Below are 19,016 nucleotides of genomic sequence, written 5' to 3' on the forward strand. Positions count from 1 at the left end.
CAGAGAAGGAGCTGAGCAGGAGAGAAAAGACCAGAAGAGCTGACCCTGGACCACAGGAAAACTGACAGCAGACATAACACCCAGACATATATACTGGTGGGAATAACAAAGAATAGAGGTTTACAGGTGCCTGTCATACAAGATAACACATGTCTTCCATATGGTGCAGATATATTGTAATTTATCAGAAAACACCAAATAGAGAATATCCTAATCACAAACCCCAGGAAATGGCTAAGCTAGGGGTAAAGGAGGAACATGCATATAGGACATACATACAAAGCTCAGACATAAGTTAATACTCAAACCAGCAAAAGCATGAAAGACATACAGACAAATGAGGTCACAAGTACAACATGATATGTATGTGGAAAAGTACCCAAGCAAAATGGATGAGGACTAGGCAAGTACACAGAAAATAATATAGCCAAGAAGTCTCAGAAATCAGCACAAACAAGTCAGGAACATGCAAAGTACACAAAGGAGAAAGACTGGGCTAAGAAGCTTACCGGTGAAAGGCTGGCTTGGCAGCTGGTTGACAGTCCGCAATGGGCTGCTGAGGAAGGGGCCAGGAGGCTCAGGGGGACAGGTGAAGCTCTCGTAGGCCTCCTCCTCCTCAAGAGGTAGTGGAGGCTCTAAGGGGGCTTCTGAGCCAGCTCCACCATTGCTCAATGCCACCTCCAGCTCCCGGAGCTCTTGCCCAAAGCTCTCTAGTCCTGTCATGCCCTGGGAGAAGCCCTCCAGCAGTTCCCCAGCTCCCTCCTGTGCCACCAGACGTGGTACCAGACGAACCTTCTTGGCTCCCTCAGGCCATGGTCCTGGCACCCCATTAAGCTGGGGCAGGGGCAGGTGGCCAGGACCCTCACCTATACCCCCAGTCAGCCCTCTACTCCCTAACTCTTCCTCCTCCCCTTCCCCCACATTGTCCCTGTCCTCCTCAGGCAGGAGGCTGCGTTTCTTAGTCCGGGAACCAAGAGCATTAGGCTCAGGAGGGGGCCGCTCGCCATCATAGGGGGCAGACCAGGTACGGCAGGCTCGGACACAGCGGTCTACACCACGGCGCGCCTCACGCAGATAATCCAGGTAATTGTCTTCCAGCTCACCAGGCTCCTCTGCAGGGCAGGGCCGTCGGCCAGGGCTGGAGGCTGGGGATGCAGCAAGCCCTGGTGAGCGAGGGGCTGGACCTGGGGACTCAGAGCCAGCCAGACTCTGCTGCCGAAGGAAGAGAGCCAGCCGGGATGGTGTGGAAGGCCGAGGCACTGTCACCACAGAAGAGGAATCAACACTTGGACTTCCAGGGCCTTTATGGGGGGAAAAACATAAAAGAAATCAAGAAGACAGAGGCCCAAGAGAAGAGATAAGATACCTAGGGAGACAAGAGAGAAGGCAATGAGGAAGCAGAAACTTGGAACCTATTTAGATGACTCTCCAACCTTCAGATTAACTTTTTCCTAATCCATTAACCCTTCTCTCCATAACCACCATCCAAGAAACAGGAAGAGTATAGGACTGAAATGAAGAAGAGGAACAGCTTTGCCCAGCTCACCTAAACTTCCTTGGGGAGGTTAAGGATCCTGTCTCTTAAGACCCCTCATCAACCTCCCCAAAGAAGTAATGCCAGTCATGATCATCTTCCTCCCCTCACCCTAACCCCACCTTTTTGCTAGTCTCCCCCAGAACCTAGGCCATACCCATGAGGTCCTCCCTTCTCCCTGCCTCTCTGCTAGTCCCACCTCGTGCCCACGAGGCATGCTCTGGGCGAGGTGGGCTGGGGGCACGGTGCCGACAACAACGTGGGATTAGGGAGAGAAACTTGTCAGCTGCTCGTCCATAAAGATCCACATCACGTACAGCTGGCTTCTGGCTCAGCATCACGTGGTTACATGGGACAAGATACCTGGGAAACAGCAGGAAAAGGGCATGGGATGGATCAGGAAGGAAAGATAGCACTTGGAAGAACAACCATCCAGTTAAACTAGGCTGGCTACTCATGAGCAATCCTAATCCAGCCCATCACCCCAGCAAAGCACAAGGCCCTGAGAGTCAGCCATCCCTCAGCCCTGCCCCCACAGGTACCTGAGAACGAGCTGCAGTAGAACATCCTCACAGCTGAGGTTCAGGAGGGTCCTGAAGAGACTCAGAGAGACCATGCAGAGCTGGGATGGAAGAGGGAGTCACAAAAAGAACTCTTTTCTCTCTAAACTTCACCAAATGGGAACCCCCTCTCCCCTGGCCCTAAGTCCAACCAATTACTACCAAAACAACATGTGCACATGACCTGGCACATAATAGTCATTGAGATTATTAACTAGTTGATCACATGATCTTTGTGGGCAAGAAGTCACCATTAACAGATAAAAATGAACCATGTGTCAGAGCCAATGGACTTCCACAGACCATAGTCATTATCAGCAGACTCTCTGGCTATATTTACCTGTCTACTGAGAAGGGACTCCAGCAATGCTCCAATGAGACCCAAAAAAGAGACACTATTACTAAGTGAATGACTTAACAACAACAGCAACATGATAACCAAGAAAATGCCATTAGTAGGGAATCCCTATCAATAAGGAATCAGAGGGAACCTGGAAGAATTCCAACTGGCAAGTGGGTGGAGCTATGAATATGGAGTCCAAGTCACCTCTCCAACCCCAGTAAATCTCAGAAGGTAGGATAAAGAAAAGCTCAAGGGCAGCTGACAGGAAAAGGAAAAAGTAAGTGGGGCCAGAGCAGGACTTTTGTTTTAGAAAAGAAAGAGGACTTATTCATCTCTGGCTAGGCAAAAAAAGGACACATATAAGCTATCCTTCACTCCTCTGAATCCTCACAGCACTTTCTCTCTACTCCCCTTATGGTAAGTATGTCAGACATCTTGAGCTCCCTCAAGACAACAATGAGCCTTAGTCTAGGGCCCTACCTGTACAGAGAAGGTGTAATTATTTGGTAAATGATGGTAAGAGAATTAAATCAGTCACATAGTAGGAAAAAAGATGAATGCAGATCACACTTTGGACAGAACAGATGTTCAGGAGGCATATCCTAAATGATCACTTTAACTATCGATGAAAAATTCACTCCATGAAAAGCAGAATAGTGGGTAGAAAACTAGTTCTTCAAAGATGTACACATCCTAATCTACAGAACCTGTAAACATTTTATCTTATACAGCAGAAGGAACTTTATAGATGTGATTAAAATTACAGACTTTGTGGGACTGGGGGTGTAGCTTAGTGGTAGAACACTTGCCTATCATGTACAGGTCGCACCATAATAAATTAAAAAAAAAAAGGAAGAGACATTTGAAACATGTCAGGGACTTGACCCTTCATTGCTGGCTTTGAAGATGGAAGAAGTGGGCCAAGAGTCAAGGAATTTGGTTGGCTCTGTAAGCTGGGAATGGTAGCAAACAACCAGCAAAAAAAAATAGAGATCTCAGTCTCACAACTACAAGGAAATTAATTCTGCCAACAACCCAAATATGTACTCCAGAACTGTAAGATACTAAACTGGAAACCAAGTGTGGTAGAACATGCCTGTAATCCCAGCTCCTACAGAACCACAGATCAGGACAACAGTGGTTCAAAGCCAAATGGGCAAAAAGTTAGCAAGACCTCCATTTCAACAAAAAAGACAGGCATAGAACAATGTAATCCCAACTACACAGGAGGCACAGATAGGAGGACTGCAATCCAAAGCCAACCCCAGGCATAAATACAAGAAAAATAACTAAAGTATAAAAGGGCTAAGAGCATGGCTACGGGCCTAGCAAGCATGAGATCCTGAGTTCAAACCCTAGTACGACAAAAATTTGTTTTGTTTTAATCCACTAAATTTGCAGTAACTTGGTATGACAGCAATAGGAAACTAACATAGATAATCAGGCCCATAGACAAGTTAGACAAAATGATTCACTTCAAGGCACAAAAGGCAAGCCATGTAAGTTACAAAGTCAGCCAACAAAATGAAGCTTGAAAGGACCAGACAATGGAAGAAAGCATCTACTAATATGGCGTCCTGTAATCAGAAGAGATCTGGTTCTTCTCAGAACTATGAACCAAGAAGAAAACCCCTAAGAGCAAGAAAGGCTTCTAAAACCAAGGGATCAAATAAGACACTAATAGGAATAAGGATTAAAAACAATGGGATAATCAAAAAAAGTTAGGTTAAGATTTAAGATAAAAGGACAATAGATAAAAGCTCAAGGGCATGGGAGAATCAACCTGAAGAAATTAATCAACTGTTTCTAAACATAAACAGGACATTCCATGATACTGAGAAATAAAACTTTTTTGATATCTTTGTAAAAGTAAACTTTTGACATTTGTCTCTATGGGTTTATATCAATAAATTTTAACCCAAAACACATAACATGAATACTTTTTGGAGCATTTAAAAATATATACATGATCTAGATCCCAAACACTATAGTTCAGAATCTGAAACTGTTATATCCTCAAAGGACGACAGATGATTCTGAAGTGTGTATCTGGTTCAGAAACACAGGTCTAAATCAAAGTCAATTTCAACTATACCTCTACAAAAGTTATCCAGGAATATCACTGACCTGAAACCATACTACTAGGTACCTTAATTCTAGAAAGGTTTTTCCAGACTGTGTTTTGAGTTTGGGGGGAGGTTTCTGTTTGCTTGTTTTTGTTTTTTAAAGAGACAGTATCTCACTATGTAGCCCAGGCTGGCCTCAAACTCTATCCTACCACACCCAGTCTCTCCAGAGCTCTTAATTATCGAAGAACTATTTTAAACACAGGAATCCCGGAAACTGCAACAATTTGTACTAAAGGAAGGAAGCAAAAATGTCTCAGAGACAAAATACATGCCAAAAAGTCCACAGCCAAACTTAATACTTTATTCTCCTAGAAAGTCTTTGGGTATTTATTATCTGAAAAACTATTTACTCCCATTTTATATACATTTCCATTGGTAACAATCAACTTCTTACTCTGGTCTTCCAGTCCATGAACGATCTGAACTCTCATCTTATCCCTGTTTCTCCCTTGCTCACTACACCTCTAGTCTCACTCTTCTTTCATTTCCTAAAATACATTAAACTCTTACCCTATCTGATGTCCTTTGCATGCTGCTCCTTCAGATTGTTCTTCTACTTGACATTCATTAGGCTAACTTCTTTATAAACTTTATGTCTAAGCTCAATGTCACCTCCTCAGGGAGGTCTTCCTTGACCACCCTAGTATTTTCTAAGCCTAATGTTTGTTTGTTTTTTACAACAGGAACCACAATTTTCAATTATTTTATTAATATGTTTGTTTGTCTATCTTCCCCATAAGGTAAGCTCCAGAAAGTTGGCAATAATGCCCAGCACCAGCAAACAGTATATGGCACATAGTGAACATTTGATACAAATGTATAGGAAGGAATGTAAGTTAGGCAGGTAAGTGAATGTGTATCCTCAGTTACAGTTTGAATGCAGCAAATCCAAAGGAGAGAGAGTGAGAATAGTAAGAACAGGTGGATCATCTAGGAATAAACACATAAAACCCAAATGTCAAGTAACTCACAGCAGGTCACTGATTGATAAACAGCTGCAGAGATTTTTCAGGGCAATGCTATATTAACAATGACTTCACAATGGCAAAACCTACAGCCATGACAAGCAGCCAAAGCCACTTTCGGTCAGAAAGGGCAACTGTATCCCAGATTTATACATTACAAAAATAGGGAAGTAGATTAAATTTTGTAGCCAAAATCGTTAAAAAAGTTTAATGCTAGAAAGTGCCACCTACTAATTTTGAAGTGACTGCTAGAAACATAATCCAAAGAAGAGCAAGAACACTCTCTAAGAACAAAGGTCAAAGAGAGAGGGTTCACCCAGATAAGCCAGGACAAAGGTGAGGATCATACCCGGGAGTTGCTGCCAATACGGGCAACGAGAGTGTCAAGGATGGTGTGGGTATCATGCCGGTGTAATAACAGGAATCTCAGGAAGGTACGGAGCAAGGCAGGCTCTGAGATACTCCGTAGGAAAAGTTCCAGATAGGCGGTACTGGCGATCATCTCCTCCACAGAGGTCTGGACGAAGGGAAGGGAAAGTTTGGAAACTTAGGGCCTCCCTGCACATCCACTGAGTCATTTTCCCTGGGTTCTAAGAAAGAACAAGGAGCAGACAAGGAAATGGAAGGAGTACCCCACCCTCCACCTCCCACATTAGTCCTTTCACTGAAGTAATCACCCTGCAGTTTAGCCCCTAATAGGCTGTGACCCTCACCTTGTGCAGGGCAGGGCCCATGACAGGCACGAGGAACCCATTGTGGATATAATCCACCAGCTGCTTCTGCACCAGGGGATGAGCAACCTATACCAGTGCAAGAGAGAAGAAAAGGGGTCATAAGACTACTGTCCAAAGGGAGAATGATATAACACAGAAAGGCATCCTACTCCAAGATGCCAAAATAGCAGAACTCCAGGGAATGTATGTTTTCACCCCATCTTCCCAGAATGACCAAGGGTCACAGCTCTTAGGCACCCCAATCCTACCTGAATCACGGCATTGCAGAACTCTAGGGAACTCATGAAGAGTGCAAGGGCTGGCACTCCTAGCCAGTCTTCCCGTCGGAGACAGTGCCAGTCATCCCCTGGAACCTCAATCTTTCGGGGCAGTGAAGAGTACAGGGCACTCAGCCCTGTGGCCAGCACCTAGGGGAGGTTACCAAAGGCTCAGACAATATAAAGAGTGTGAGCAGAGGTAAGAGCTACTAGCAAAGCAGGTATTAAGCTACCCAACGTGACAGTGCCTCACCTGGAACGATAGGCTCACAAAGAACCTTAGTACCTGCCCTATCCATCTAGGCCTATATTTCATCCCCATTCCAACTCCAGGAAGCTGCTTTCAAATCCAGGGGGCTAATCCCTGGAGGAAAGGACTTTCGTGCCTAGTCTTTCTATATCTCCTGGATCCAATATCCATATGCTATACCCTTATCCCCCCACCACCAATCCTCAGGGGTGCTAACCGGGCAGAAGTAAGAGTGATCTGCGATGTAGCGGCCCACAGTGGGGCTTCCAGCTGACAGAGCCATGAGCAGAAGTAGAGCATCACGAGCCTGTTGGCCCAGAGTGCCCTCTCGATGGACAAAAGGAACAAGGCGAGAAAAGAGGAGAAGACGTGGGGCAGCTCCAGGCTCTGGAGGTGGCTGCAGGAAGAACTCGAGCAAAGAAGGCTCCCGGGCCACACATACACACAATTGGCTGAGAAGTAGCACCAGGCCTTCATCCAGTGCTGGGCTACTAGGCACAGGGCAGGCATCCAGTAGGGTGAGCAGAGCCTCACGGACTGGACCATGCCGCAACAGGGGCTGGCGAGCTTCACTCACTAGCATCTCAAATAGTTTCAACTGCTCAGCCCGCCGTTCCTCAACCCCATCCCCAAGTTCATCCCATTGCAGCTGCCATGTCAACACACGGGTCAGAAGATCCTCACGAAGAGCAAACTCCAGCAGGGGCCCAGGGCCTGTAGGAGATGAAGGGACTGCACGATCCTCTACCAGCAGTGTTAACATTTGGTAAGCATGGTTGCACACAGCACTGAGATCATCTGCACCTCCAGGAGCTGCCCGAGGGCCTTGTCGCTCCAGGATGCGCACCACCTGGAGAAAAAGAACAGAAGACAGAAGTAATTTAAGATGATAAGATGACTAAATGGGAAGATTAAGACACAGAAGGTTAAGACTACTCAGGTGGCTAGTGGCACAGACACTTCAACCTACCTGGGACCAGTGATTCTTGAAGACCATGAGGCAGGTCTCAGGGTCAGCCATGACAGGGGTCTGCAGACTGGCCCCTTGAGTTACACGGTTCCCAGGGCCCCGGGAAGCCAGTCTGCTCAGCCAGTTCATCTTCTCCATGAGGCAGGCTGGGCAGGGCCAGCAGCCAGAGGGCTACAGTATGAAGATATGCCAGTTGGAGGCTTTCTCCACTTCTGTCTCCAGTCTGCTTCATCCGGTCTGTAAGAGCCAATAGCTGGCCATGGAGCCAGAGATTACACCAGACTGATGAGGCAAATCCAGAAGTCACTGCCCAGTCCAGAATTGCAAATCTATTTCAAAAAGAGAGAATGGAGAGGATAAACAGAAGCACTTACCTCTCTCAACTCCCTTGCAGGAAAAACTCAGAACCACAACTCCACTGAAAACTCCACACACATACCTACACAGATGCATAGAAATGCCAGCACCTGGAACTTACATGTCTAAAACAGAACTCATGATTTCTACTACCAAACCTGTCACACCCTCACAGAACTCATGACTTCTACTAACAACCTGTCACACCCTGTGATATTGAATGTTGATACCAACATTCACCTATATGCATAGCCCAAAAGCCTGAGCACCATCCTTGTTTCTCCTTTCCTTACACTATCCAGTTCATTGGCAAATTTTGTCATCTCAACCCTTAAAACATGTACCACCACTCAGGAGGCAAAACCAGAATTGTGAGTTCAAAGACAGCCTGGGCTACACAGTGGCAAATAAACAAACAAATAACTTAAAAAAACAGACAAGAACAATAAAAAAAAAACCATGTCTCATTACTGCAACAGCTTCCTTCCTGGTCTCCACACTTCCATTTTTGGTTCTGTTTTTTTATTTTGTTTTGTTTTGTTTTGCTGTCTTGTAACAGGATCTCACTATGTAGCCCAAACTGGCCTCAAACTTGTGATCCTCCTGCCTCAGCCTCCCAAGTGATGAGATTACAGGTGCTTGCCACCTCGACTGGCAGATGCTTCCACTCTTGCCCTCCTGACAATTTGCTCTCCACAAAGCAACCAGTGATATTTTTAAAAACCTAAATTATATTTCATCTCTCCTCTGTTGAACACCCCCCAATGATTGCCTATTACAGTAGTAATAATCCAAATTTCTTACCTTGGCCTATAGAGACCTGCATAATCTAACCTATACACTCCTATCATTCTCCTCCTCATTCATACTTCAGTCACACAGTCTTTCTTGTGTACTTTGTTACCTCAGCCTGAAATATTCTCCTGCTCTTTTCATTGCTCTGTTTATTGTTTTGTTTTTAATGCCATGTTCTCAGACCCTGCTTAATAATTTTATCTAAATAGCCCAACTTTCTACCATCATGCACTGGCTTCCTAATACCACTTTCTTCTTAACAATTTTCACTATATGAAATTATTTATTTACTTGTCTATAAACATGCATGAAGGCTTAAGTTAATGAATGAACAAATAAACAAATAAAAAGTACCAAATTACCTGCTGCCCAGGCCATGGACCATAGTCCCTTCTCTATCACACCTACCACCTCCTCAACAGTACTTGAGAGAGTATAAAACCTTCATTAGAATGATGTGGTTCCACTGTCCTTCCTCTTTGTACTCAAAAACAGTTGAAGAAACTCAGAAACTTGACACCTGTCCCACATTTTGTCTAAAGGTTACATTAACCAACATCTCCTTTCATCCAGATACTTTCTCATAAATTACCAAATCACAACCAAAGGAAGGTAGCAACCCTGCTGAAAGGAAAACTACCTGTAGGACTGGTTGCAGTCTTATAAAGGAAAGGGCCAGTCCTATAGACCAGAAAGGACTTACTATCAACTGAAAGTATATCCATGTTGATGAAAGTACAAAGGCAGATAAAAAATAGTTGGGATCAGGGGGCATAAACATAAAACTCTAATGCTATAAACAGAAATATTTATAAAAAGTGTAATAGGACACCAAGGAAAGCAACTAACTCTGCCTAAGCTGCTGTAAGAGAGCTGTACAAGCCGGCTTAGATCTTTAATAATGAAATACTGGCTACATAGAGAGCAGAGGGAAAGGTTTTCTTCATATTAAAAACAGTATAAACAAAAATATGGCACTGGCCAGGCACTGTTGGCTCATCTCTGTAATCCTAGCTACTTGATAGACTGAGATTGGGAGGATCTAGGTTCAAAGCCAGCCTGGGCAAGTACTTCACAAGACCCATCTCCAAAATAACCAAAGCAAAATGAATGGGAGGTATGAGTCACATGGTAGAGCACCTGCTTTGTAAGTGTGAAGACTTGAGTTCAAGCCACTGAGAAAGAGCATGACAAATTTGAAGAACAGTAGTTGCAAATTCAGTGTGACTTGATCACTATTTAGAGAAGAGGCACAATATTAGGTTGAAGGGTAAATATGGGTGAAAGTTATTCAACATCACTGCATTATCATGCTAAGGAATTTGAATTTTATCTATTCACATCCTGGAGACAAAGGAGGTTTTTAAACAAGGAAATGACAAGAACTAACTGACTTGTCTTTAAAAATATGTCAGATGTTGGTACTGGAGGCATGGATCAAGCAGTAGAGTGCCTGCATAGCAAGTGCAAAGCCCTGAGTTTAAACTCCAGTAGCACCAAAAAAAACCACAAAAATATAACATAGCAGTATAATATGAGCAGAGAGAGACAGATGGTAGTGGACAAGTTATAATAGTAACTTTTAAAAAACTAATGGCATAAACTAAGGTGGTAAAAATAACAAAAAAGCTAAATCTGAGATTAACCTCTATCTTAGCGTGTTCCATACAATAATAAAATGATTCATACATATTTCTCTGACAACTTGTTTATGTGAAAGTCTCTACTCTTTTGATAAGGAGCCATATTATTCATTCTTCTTTGAAATCCCAGTGCCAACATAGTTCCTGGCATTCAACATTACTAAATGTCAACTTAGTAATAATTATAATAGCTAACATAAATTGAGCACTTACTATGTGTCAGGCTCTGTTCTAAGAACATTTACTACTATCCCCATTTTACAAATGAGGAAATCAAGCACAAAGAGTTTAAACAAGTTGTCCAAGTTAGCCACCCAGCAGCAACTGGCAGGGATTGAATGTGAATGAAGATATTCTACCTCCAGATTTAAATTAATCACAAAGTAAAAGCAACCAAACCTGGCAAATGAATGGAGGATGAGAGATAACCTTAATGCGAAATAAAAGAGACAAAGATAATGCCATTAGCCTAGTATATGCAATCCCAGCACCAGGAAAAAAAAAAAAAGATAATGCTTATTAGATCAAGAACACATATCAAGAGAAATTGTGTTTTAGAAAAGATGAGTACAGTTTTAGACATGCTAAGTTTTGAGACACCTATAGGATATTCATTCATATTCATGTTATCCAAAAAGAAAAGAGAAATATCATACTTAAGCTTCAGTTAAATCAAAATTAGAGGTACCAATTCAAGAGTTAACAGCATAGGGCTGGAGATGTGGTTCAAGAGGGAAAGCAATGGTCTAACAACCATGAGGCCCTGAGTTCAAACTCTAGTACTACTCCCCCCCAAAAAACAAGGCTATCAGCAAGCAAATAAGTAACAGATGAAACTATGAAAGGAGATGGAATTATCTGAGATCAGGACATAAAGGACCTCGAGATGAAATTCTAAAGGACAACAGAATATAGGAATGCAAAGAGGAGTCTTTAAAGAAGAGTACAGCGAGGCGTGGTTATACATACTTATAATCCCTGCACTCGAGAGACTAAGGCAGAAAGATCAAGAGTTTGAGGCCAGCCTGGGGGTACATAACAAAAACCCTGTATCAAAACAAGCAAACAAACAAAAAGCCTATGGAGGTAGTTGGAAATGCAAGGAGAAATCTAAGAAATAGTGATCTAGAAATCAAGAAATGAATGTTTCAGAAACTGGAGATTGCCAATAGTGTGCAGTTCCATGGAAAGAACAGGTAGAATGAAGACTGAAAATGGTCCACTGATTTTTAATTAATCAAGTTTCTGATAGAATAGAGCATGATGGCTCACACCTATAATCCCAATTACTCAGGAAGCATAGGTAGGACGATCATGGTCTGAGGTTGGCCCACACAAACAGAGCAAGACCGTATGTGAAAAATAAATTTTAAAAAGGTTAGTGGGGGGGAGTGGGAGTGTGGCTGAAGTGGTAGAGCACTTATTTGCCTAGCAAATGCAAGGCCCTGAGTTTAAACCTCAGTATCACTAAAAAAAATTTTTTTTGATAAACTTAGAAAAGTAGTTGGTTAAAGAATGAACAGGAAAGGGCTGGCAGAGTAGAAGTGGTAAGAGCACCTGCCTAGCAAGCACAAAGCCCTAAGTTCAAACCCAAGTGCCGCCAAAAAAAAAAAAAAAAAATTAAAAAAAACAATGAACAGAAAAAAAATAAATAAAAGAATGAACAAAGGTCAAAGAAGTATAAAATGCACTTTCAGGAATATGGAAAAGGATTAAAATATGGCATCAGGAGGATCACAGTTTCAAGGCCAGCCAGGGCAAATAGTTCATGATACCCCCATCTCCAAAGTAACCACAGCAAAATGGACGTAAGGTATGGCTCAAGTGGTAGAGTGTCTGCTTTACGAGCACAAAGACCTGAGTTCAATCCCAGCAAATAGCTTAAAGAAACAGAGTGGAGGGTCAAGATTTTTATGTTTTTGTTTTGTTTTTGGATGGGGAGCTTCAAAGGTACTTGTCAAGTGATAATAGTCTGAAGAGCTAGCCACCAGTGGCTCATTCCTATAATCTTAGCTACTCAGGAAGAAGAGGTCATGAGGACTGCAGTTCAAAGCCAGCCCCAGGCAAATAATTTGAGAGATCCTATCTCGTAAATAGCCAACAAAAAAAAGGCTGGCGGAACGGTTCAAGTAGTAGAGTGCCTGCCTAGCAAGTGTGAGGCCCTGAGTTCAAACCCCAGTACCACCAAAAAAAAAAAATAAAAATTCTAAAGAAAGTGAGGTTACAGATAAATAAGATAGGGATAACTGACAGAAAAATAAGGAATAGAATTAGTCTGAGAAAAGAAATAATTCCACCTTCTGAGAAAGGAGGAAAACAGTAATAAAGAATGGGAGCCAAGGGTAATCTACTAAATGCAAACTCCTGCCTTCCTTCTCTCAGACAGGAGAGTGACAGTGGGGGAGAAGGAAAGAATGGAGAAAGTAGAAAAGTCACAGAATGGATGCTCAGTCTTTCAAGCATGCTTTCCTAAAAGCCATCAAACACAAGTTTCTACGAACAGCAAAGGATGCACTGGAAAAAGCACTTACCCATATTCCCAAGTACTTAAAATCCCAAGCAGGCTTGGACTGAGCAAGGCAAAGTCAACAGTTAAGCAGTAAGAACTTTCCCTGTTACCAGACCCTCTTACTGTTATTTAGCCCTAGGATATTTTATACCATCCCATGTTGGTTTCTTTAAACGCTGCCCACATTTTTGTAAGTATAGTCTCTTTATTAAGCTCTTGTCAAAGCCAGCTTGGGCCATCTGCCACCTGCACAGAGCCTGACGGATAGAAGAATATTACTATTTACAAAATACTTTCTCCATCATATCTCATTTGAGTATAGAACACAAACAGAAACCATGTGGTCAAACAAGAATGACACACAACAGTAGGTAAAGCATGAGCTCTGGAATGCCTCAAACAAAGGTTTGAACCTCAGTTCACCATCTTCCAGCTGTGACCTTAAATAAATCACCTCACAAATCTGAGCCTTAGTTTCCTCATTAATAAATTCCTGACAAAATAAGTATTATTACTTTTAAGAATTAAGTAAGATAACCTATGCAGCACTCCAGGCTAAAGTAGATGCTCTGTAAACTATTTTTCTTTCCTCTTTGTCTCTTCTGACCCTGTTTGACTGAGGTGCTTATATCTCTGACTCAGAGGAAAGAGATCTGATGTGTCCACCTTACACAAGTAAATTGAAGAAGGGTCAAGCATTCAATCTCAGCAAAATAAGGCTTTAACATTTCCAAAATTATACTGCCTCCAGCTTCTGGAACCAATTTCAAAGATTAACAAACTGCTCCTACCTTGCAATGTACTTTGGGTGCCCACTACTGTTCCACTGCTTAATCATCAAAGAGCACTGCTTATAGATTCAAGGGAGACTGGCCTCCAGGACCTTTCCTCACCACATCACTCCATCCCTTTTTAGAGACCTCAAAGAGAAGAGCCACAGTGGAATCAGCATCTCAGAATACAAAAGTCAACACATAACCTAGGCCCTATTCACACACTAAAAAAATACAAAAGGTCATAACTTGGTATTTTCTTTTACCTATTTAGATGCTTGGCAAAGTTCAGAACAAGACAAAGAAGAAGGCAGAATCAAGAGCCTCTTGCAATGCCCTTTCCTCCCATAGAAAGTCCAAAAGAAGGACAGACTCCTCTGTCTTCCCACATTTATTTTAAGGCTCAGTCACCAGGTAAAAAGGGGAAGAGGTTGTTGATCTCTCAAATCCACAAATGACCAAGATCAGGTACTCACCTTAGAGGGTCCAAAATATAGGTTTACAGGTACACACAGCAAAGGTGTCAGCCAATGTCAGAACAGCAGACACGAAGGCAGGAAATGGCTCAACCTCACTTACAAACCTTTGCCCTGGGAGGGGCAGGGATATACCTTTATCAGGGAGGGAGAGAACAAAATGATCTTCAAAGAATAGATGTAAAGTCCTGAGGTTTATCTCTCCCTACAATGTTCTAGCTAGGCAAGAAGACTGATTATTGATGTAAGAATGAATGGGGTGTTACTTTAAATACTAAAAATGGAAAGACCTGATTAAACCTCAAAGGAATACAAAAGGAAAAACAGAAAAAAAAAATCTAATAGTTTACCAATCTAGAGCTCAGTTCACAAATATTCCTCCTACTTTCCCAGCCCTCAGAAAATGCAGTATCAAGTTATAGTCACAACTCACTAACTCCCCTCCCCCTCCATGCCACCTCTGCTTCTTATAGGCATTTCCTCATCTGACTCCAGTAGAGTTGCAAAGTGAACCTCTATCACACAGTGACTGCCTTTACAACAGTATCCTCCATGTCACACAAGGTTATCTCTAGCTCTCTGATGTTTGAGGGTGACAAAGAAATGTCAAAGAGGAAATGAAACAGATCCTAAGGGATAAAGGAAAATTCACTGGGCAGAAAAGAAAAGATATTCCTAGTAGAGGAGCAGCTATTGGAAAGATATCAAGGCTCAAAAAAGTAACATGTTTGTTAGAGAACTGTGAACAATTTATTCAAACTAGAACACAGAATAGGGAGTGGTAGATGAGACTGGAGAGGTAAGCTGAGGCCAAATGAGGCCATATTAAAGAATTTGGATGTTGTCCTACAGGATACAAAGAGCCAAAGTTTTTAAGCAAAGGAGTTCTATGATCTGATTTGTATTTTTAGAAAGATCATTCTAGGAATGAATTAGAAGACGAGTTATAAGGAATAATACTGTTTTTTAAATTCAGATGAGAATTGAAGTAGAGCTAAACTAAAGCTTTAATAGTGACCATGTAGAAATGGAGATAAAGAGAAGAAAGATAACAGAGAGGGGAATGTATTAAAATTTTAGTGATTGGTTGAAGTAGCAGAAAGAATGGAAGATGACCCTGAAAGCCTTACCTGGATTAAGACAGAAGTACTTGCTAAATGAATAAATGAATGAATTTGTTCTCCGAGCACTTAGCAGAGTGCCTGGCACATAGCAGATATGGAATAAATAATTATACTCAGCATCCCAAACATTTTTCTATCTCTACATCATCCTCATCCTCATCTATGTTTCATCCTCTCAGACCCACCACTAAGATATATGCCACAAGTCAAAATCCATTTTAATGAATGTACAATTATTTCAATGAAAAGTTTGGTACAGAAACATAAGCTTACAAAATCCAGTTCCTTCTCCAGTACAACCATGAATCTGGACAGTTCCTAAGAACTCTCTAACACGTGTCTTAACATCCTATCATTATCATGATGTGATCCAGTACTAAGTATACCTATCACCACATCACTGGCAAACTATTAAACTTAACTCCCATCCATATGTCAACCTTAAAGTCTCTTTATTTCTTTTGGAAATAGAACAATTACAAATCATTAAAAAAAAAAAACAAAAAAAAACACTTTTGGCAGTATAAGGCCCTCAACATCATCACAACACTTTCTCTACATCATGAGTCTTTTGCCCTTTTACTGTGTTACAAATCTTCCTTCCCCAAGTCACTTATACTCTGAGGAAACCAAATTTTGAGTCTAGGTTTGATACTTTATCCCCATGTGATCTCTACCTTCTAAATTTGATTCCTCATTTATAAAATAAGAATTCTTTCCTTTGCCTATTTCACAATCTATGTAAATTTGGGATTTCTTTGTAATGAAATTTTGATTACTATGAAAAGTGATTACTATGAAAGCATGAGTACTGTTTAGATGTCAGAAGTTATACAGAACTCTGCATAAATGCATGTTTCCTCAACCTTAGACAATCACATCATCAATCTAAATTGCAGAATTTTATGAACCACTAGAAATAACTTTTTAAATTAAAAATAAGGTTGTCACTTTTTATTCTGGTAAATAAGGCCATTTTTTAAAAAACTCACCACCTACTGTAACTATTATCTGTGAGACACCAAAAAAGGAGGAATGATAATCACAGAATAAATTTATTAAAAACTCACTATGCTGTCTTTATTGCCATGGATGAAAACTATCATGGATTGGGTCCTTGGTCCAGTGTTTAGGAACCACTACTGCAAACCCTGTGATATACATATAAGTTCAATAGAGTTCTGACTGTCTGACGGCCTGCTCAGGATTCCACTAGTATGAAGACCTACTTGGCCTCCAGTGAAAATATACCACAGGATAGAATAGTTGCCTCTAACACTGACACTCTGGATCAGACTGGGGACTAAGGCAGTGAAGAATGTTGGTAGGAAAGACCTAACTCTTCCTGAGTTTGGGGGAAGTCAAGACATCGCAACTACATGGCAGACTGTCAGTAGTGTGAAAGTGGCCATTATCACTGGGTGGTACTCCAACTTGCCAAGTTTTAAATGTGTGCATAGGTTGGTGGAGAAGAGGACTTATAAAATATTAATAAAGTAAACACAATACGGGGTGTGGTGGGAGGGATAAATGGCAAAAGAGTAGGATAAAATTTGGGGGGATGGCAGAAATGTTTATTAGAATGAGATGGTTTCACAATTGTATACATACATCAAAACTCATCAAAAGTACATTTTAAATATACATAAATTTATCTCAATCAACTTACTTTTTTAAAACTTAACTCTAAGAAAAGGAGAGCAGGCCATCCTGTTTGGGAGCCTAAATACAATGCTGTAAGTGACAAACCATGTGACTTCCATTAAAGGTAGAATTAGCAACTGTAAGTGGGCAGTCCAATATTGATGACAGTCATAGGTAAGACTCAAGAGTGGAGTAAAGTTATCCAGAAGCAGGCAGACAGAAAACAAACACAAGCAGCCATAAAAAAAAGAAAAAGAACAACTCTCATGAGAGAGTCCACCTTCATGAGAGCTCACCTTCAAATTTACAGTGGAAAGGAGGAACTCTAGGGAACTGGGGTTTTTATTACTCTGCTGATGACTGAGTCTCAAAAAATGACTTTTGTTATCATGGATACCATTGCCCAAGATGCCTTCACCCCTTCCCCCCCCCAAAAAAAAAATATATATAGGATCCATGGTTGCAGAGGAGCCAAGTGCACACCTCCACCCAAGCTGTCCTACTTGGTCTAAAACTAATCCTCTCACTGGACAAGCCAGTGCATCCAAGGAGACCCCAGAACCCACCTCATACCCCTACCACAACCCTCATTCCCTTCTCCCTAGCCCTACCTTCTACTCCCTCATTAATCCACCGCCACCCACCGCAATCTCCCGCCTTTGCTCTGTACTCTCCCCCTCCTCGCACAGGCCTTACCGCCCTCGCTCTGGTCCAGGACTGTCCCTCACCCTGGCCCTCAGTAGCCCCAGTCCCTTAGGAAAGCGTTCTCACGAGCTCCTTCAACTTGGCCCCTCGAAAAGCACCCAAGCGTCTCACATAGCCAGACTCTTACTTGTCCACTCACCCTTAGGCTCTAACTCTGCTGCCCTACCTTAGACACTCACAAGCCCCTCACCACCTGCCAACCCTTCACCCTAAGCTCTCACAACCAATAGTTACCACACCCGGGGACATCACTCCTATTCCCTCAACCTTTTACATGCCTCTCCGGACCCTCTGGCCCACGCATACCGTTCACTCACAGAACGCCAACCCTGAGCGGGCCCTGTCGTCGCGGCAGGGATAGGTGAGTTCAGGCCGCCGCCATCGCTCCTCAGGCGCACCAGCCGCGCCCCGCCCCGCGCCACACGCAGCCCGCGCCCCCGCGCACCACACGTAACCGCCCAGCGACGCACAACCGGGCAATGGCGTGCCAGCTCATTGGCTGGAGCAAGCCAGAGTCGGAGCGTCGACGCTTTGTTTCCTAGCAACGGCTGAGCGCAGGGGCGGAGTCGCCGACGGCATTCCAAGGAAGGAATACCGCCTCTCCTTCCCAGGTTCCGCCCCTTCGCACTGTAAACCCGCCCATAAGAAGGACTCCAGAGTGTCACAGGAGCAGACCTCTTGGAGAGGTGGAGACCCGCAGAGCGGGGGCGGAGCCTGGGGAGGAAAGGTCGAACCAGAGGGCAGAAGGCAGGACCTAAGGAGGGAAGAGACTTTCTAAGGCAGGGAAAGACCAGAAGGGCGGGGCTTAGGAAGGGATGGGGCAGAGAGAGAGACTAGAGCTCTGGGGGCATGGCCACGAGTCCTGGGCGAAGTTTAGAGTGGAGGAGTGGGCGTGGTTATCCCTAAACTGTAGTCTGGGGGAGGAGTCAGTAGGTGGGCGGGCCCTGTGGGAAAGCAGAGCCTCCGAGAGCGCTGACTGCAAACCAGCAGTTTTGCTCTACCTGCGCACGTAGCTTAGATTCTACCTTAGTACCCCAGCAATAACCAGCAATCCCTGGATCCCCCAGTGTCTCCATGTTGGGTACTGTTTTAGTCAGTCAAGTAACATGGAATAAATGCCTCAATGACAGTCTAGATTCTAGATCAATTAGAACGGGTCTCTGCTCTCCAGAACTCCTAACCAGACACAGACAATTGCAATGTAGTGTCATAAGGGCTATAACAGGAGAACCATCTGAAAGCAGCATT

The 19,016-nt window shown here is 43.0% G+C and overlaps 1 protein-coding gene across 13 annotated transcripts in view; it reads right to left on the bottom strand.

Annotated features, from left to right (window-relative positions):
• The window catches only part of Fhip1b (FHF complex subunit HOOK interacting protein 1B), a 32,342-nt gene extending 14,144 nt beyond the window's left edge, over window positions 1-18,198 (bottom strand). For 6 of the 13 annotated variants that reach the window (XR_012451019.1, XR_012451017.1, XM_074084665.1 and 3 more), the window contains exons 1-9: window positions 18,075-18,198; window positions 7,743-8,071; window positions 6,990-7,622; window positions 6,514-6,672; window positions 6,245-6,331; window positions 5,881-6,048; window positions 2,077-2,156; window positions 1,692-1,897; window positions 510-1,301 (exon numbers count right to left, since the gene is read on the bottom strand). Coding sequence is in view for 11 of the 13 variants with exons in the window: in XM_074084665.1 (XP_073940766.1) it covers window positions 510-1,301; window positions 1,692-1,897; window positions 2,077-2,156; window positions 5,881-6,048; window positions 6,245-6,331; window positions 6,514-6,672; window positions 6,990-7,622; window positions 7,743-7,880 (2,263 nt within the window). In the remaining 2 variants the exon portion in view is untranslated. Of the gene's footprint in view, window positions 1-509; window positions 1,302-1,691; window positions 1,898-2,076; window positions 2,157-5,880; window positions 6,049-6,244; window positions 6,332-6,513; window positions 6,673-6,989; window positions 7,623-7,742; window positions 8,072-13,068; window positions 13,221-13,837; window positions 13,967-14,295; window positions 14,431-18,074 lie in introns of those variants that run through there. The other 7 variants (XM_074084612.1, XM_074084618.1, XM_074084639.1 and 4 more) reach the window with 7 other exon arrangements.
• Window positions 18,199-19,016: the final 818 nt, after the last annotated feature.

Source organism: Castor canadensis, chromosome 1, assembly GCF_047511655.1.
Source record: "Castor canadensis chromosome 1, mCasCan1.hap1v2, whole genome shotgun sequence".
Taxonomy (NCBI): Eukaryota; Metazoa; Chordata; class Mammalia; order Rodentia; family Castoridae; genus Castor; species Castor canadensis.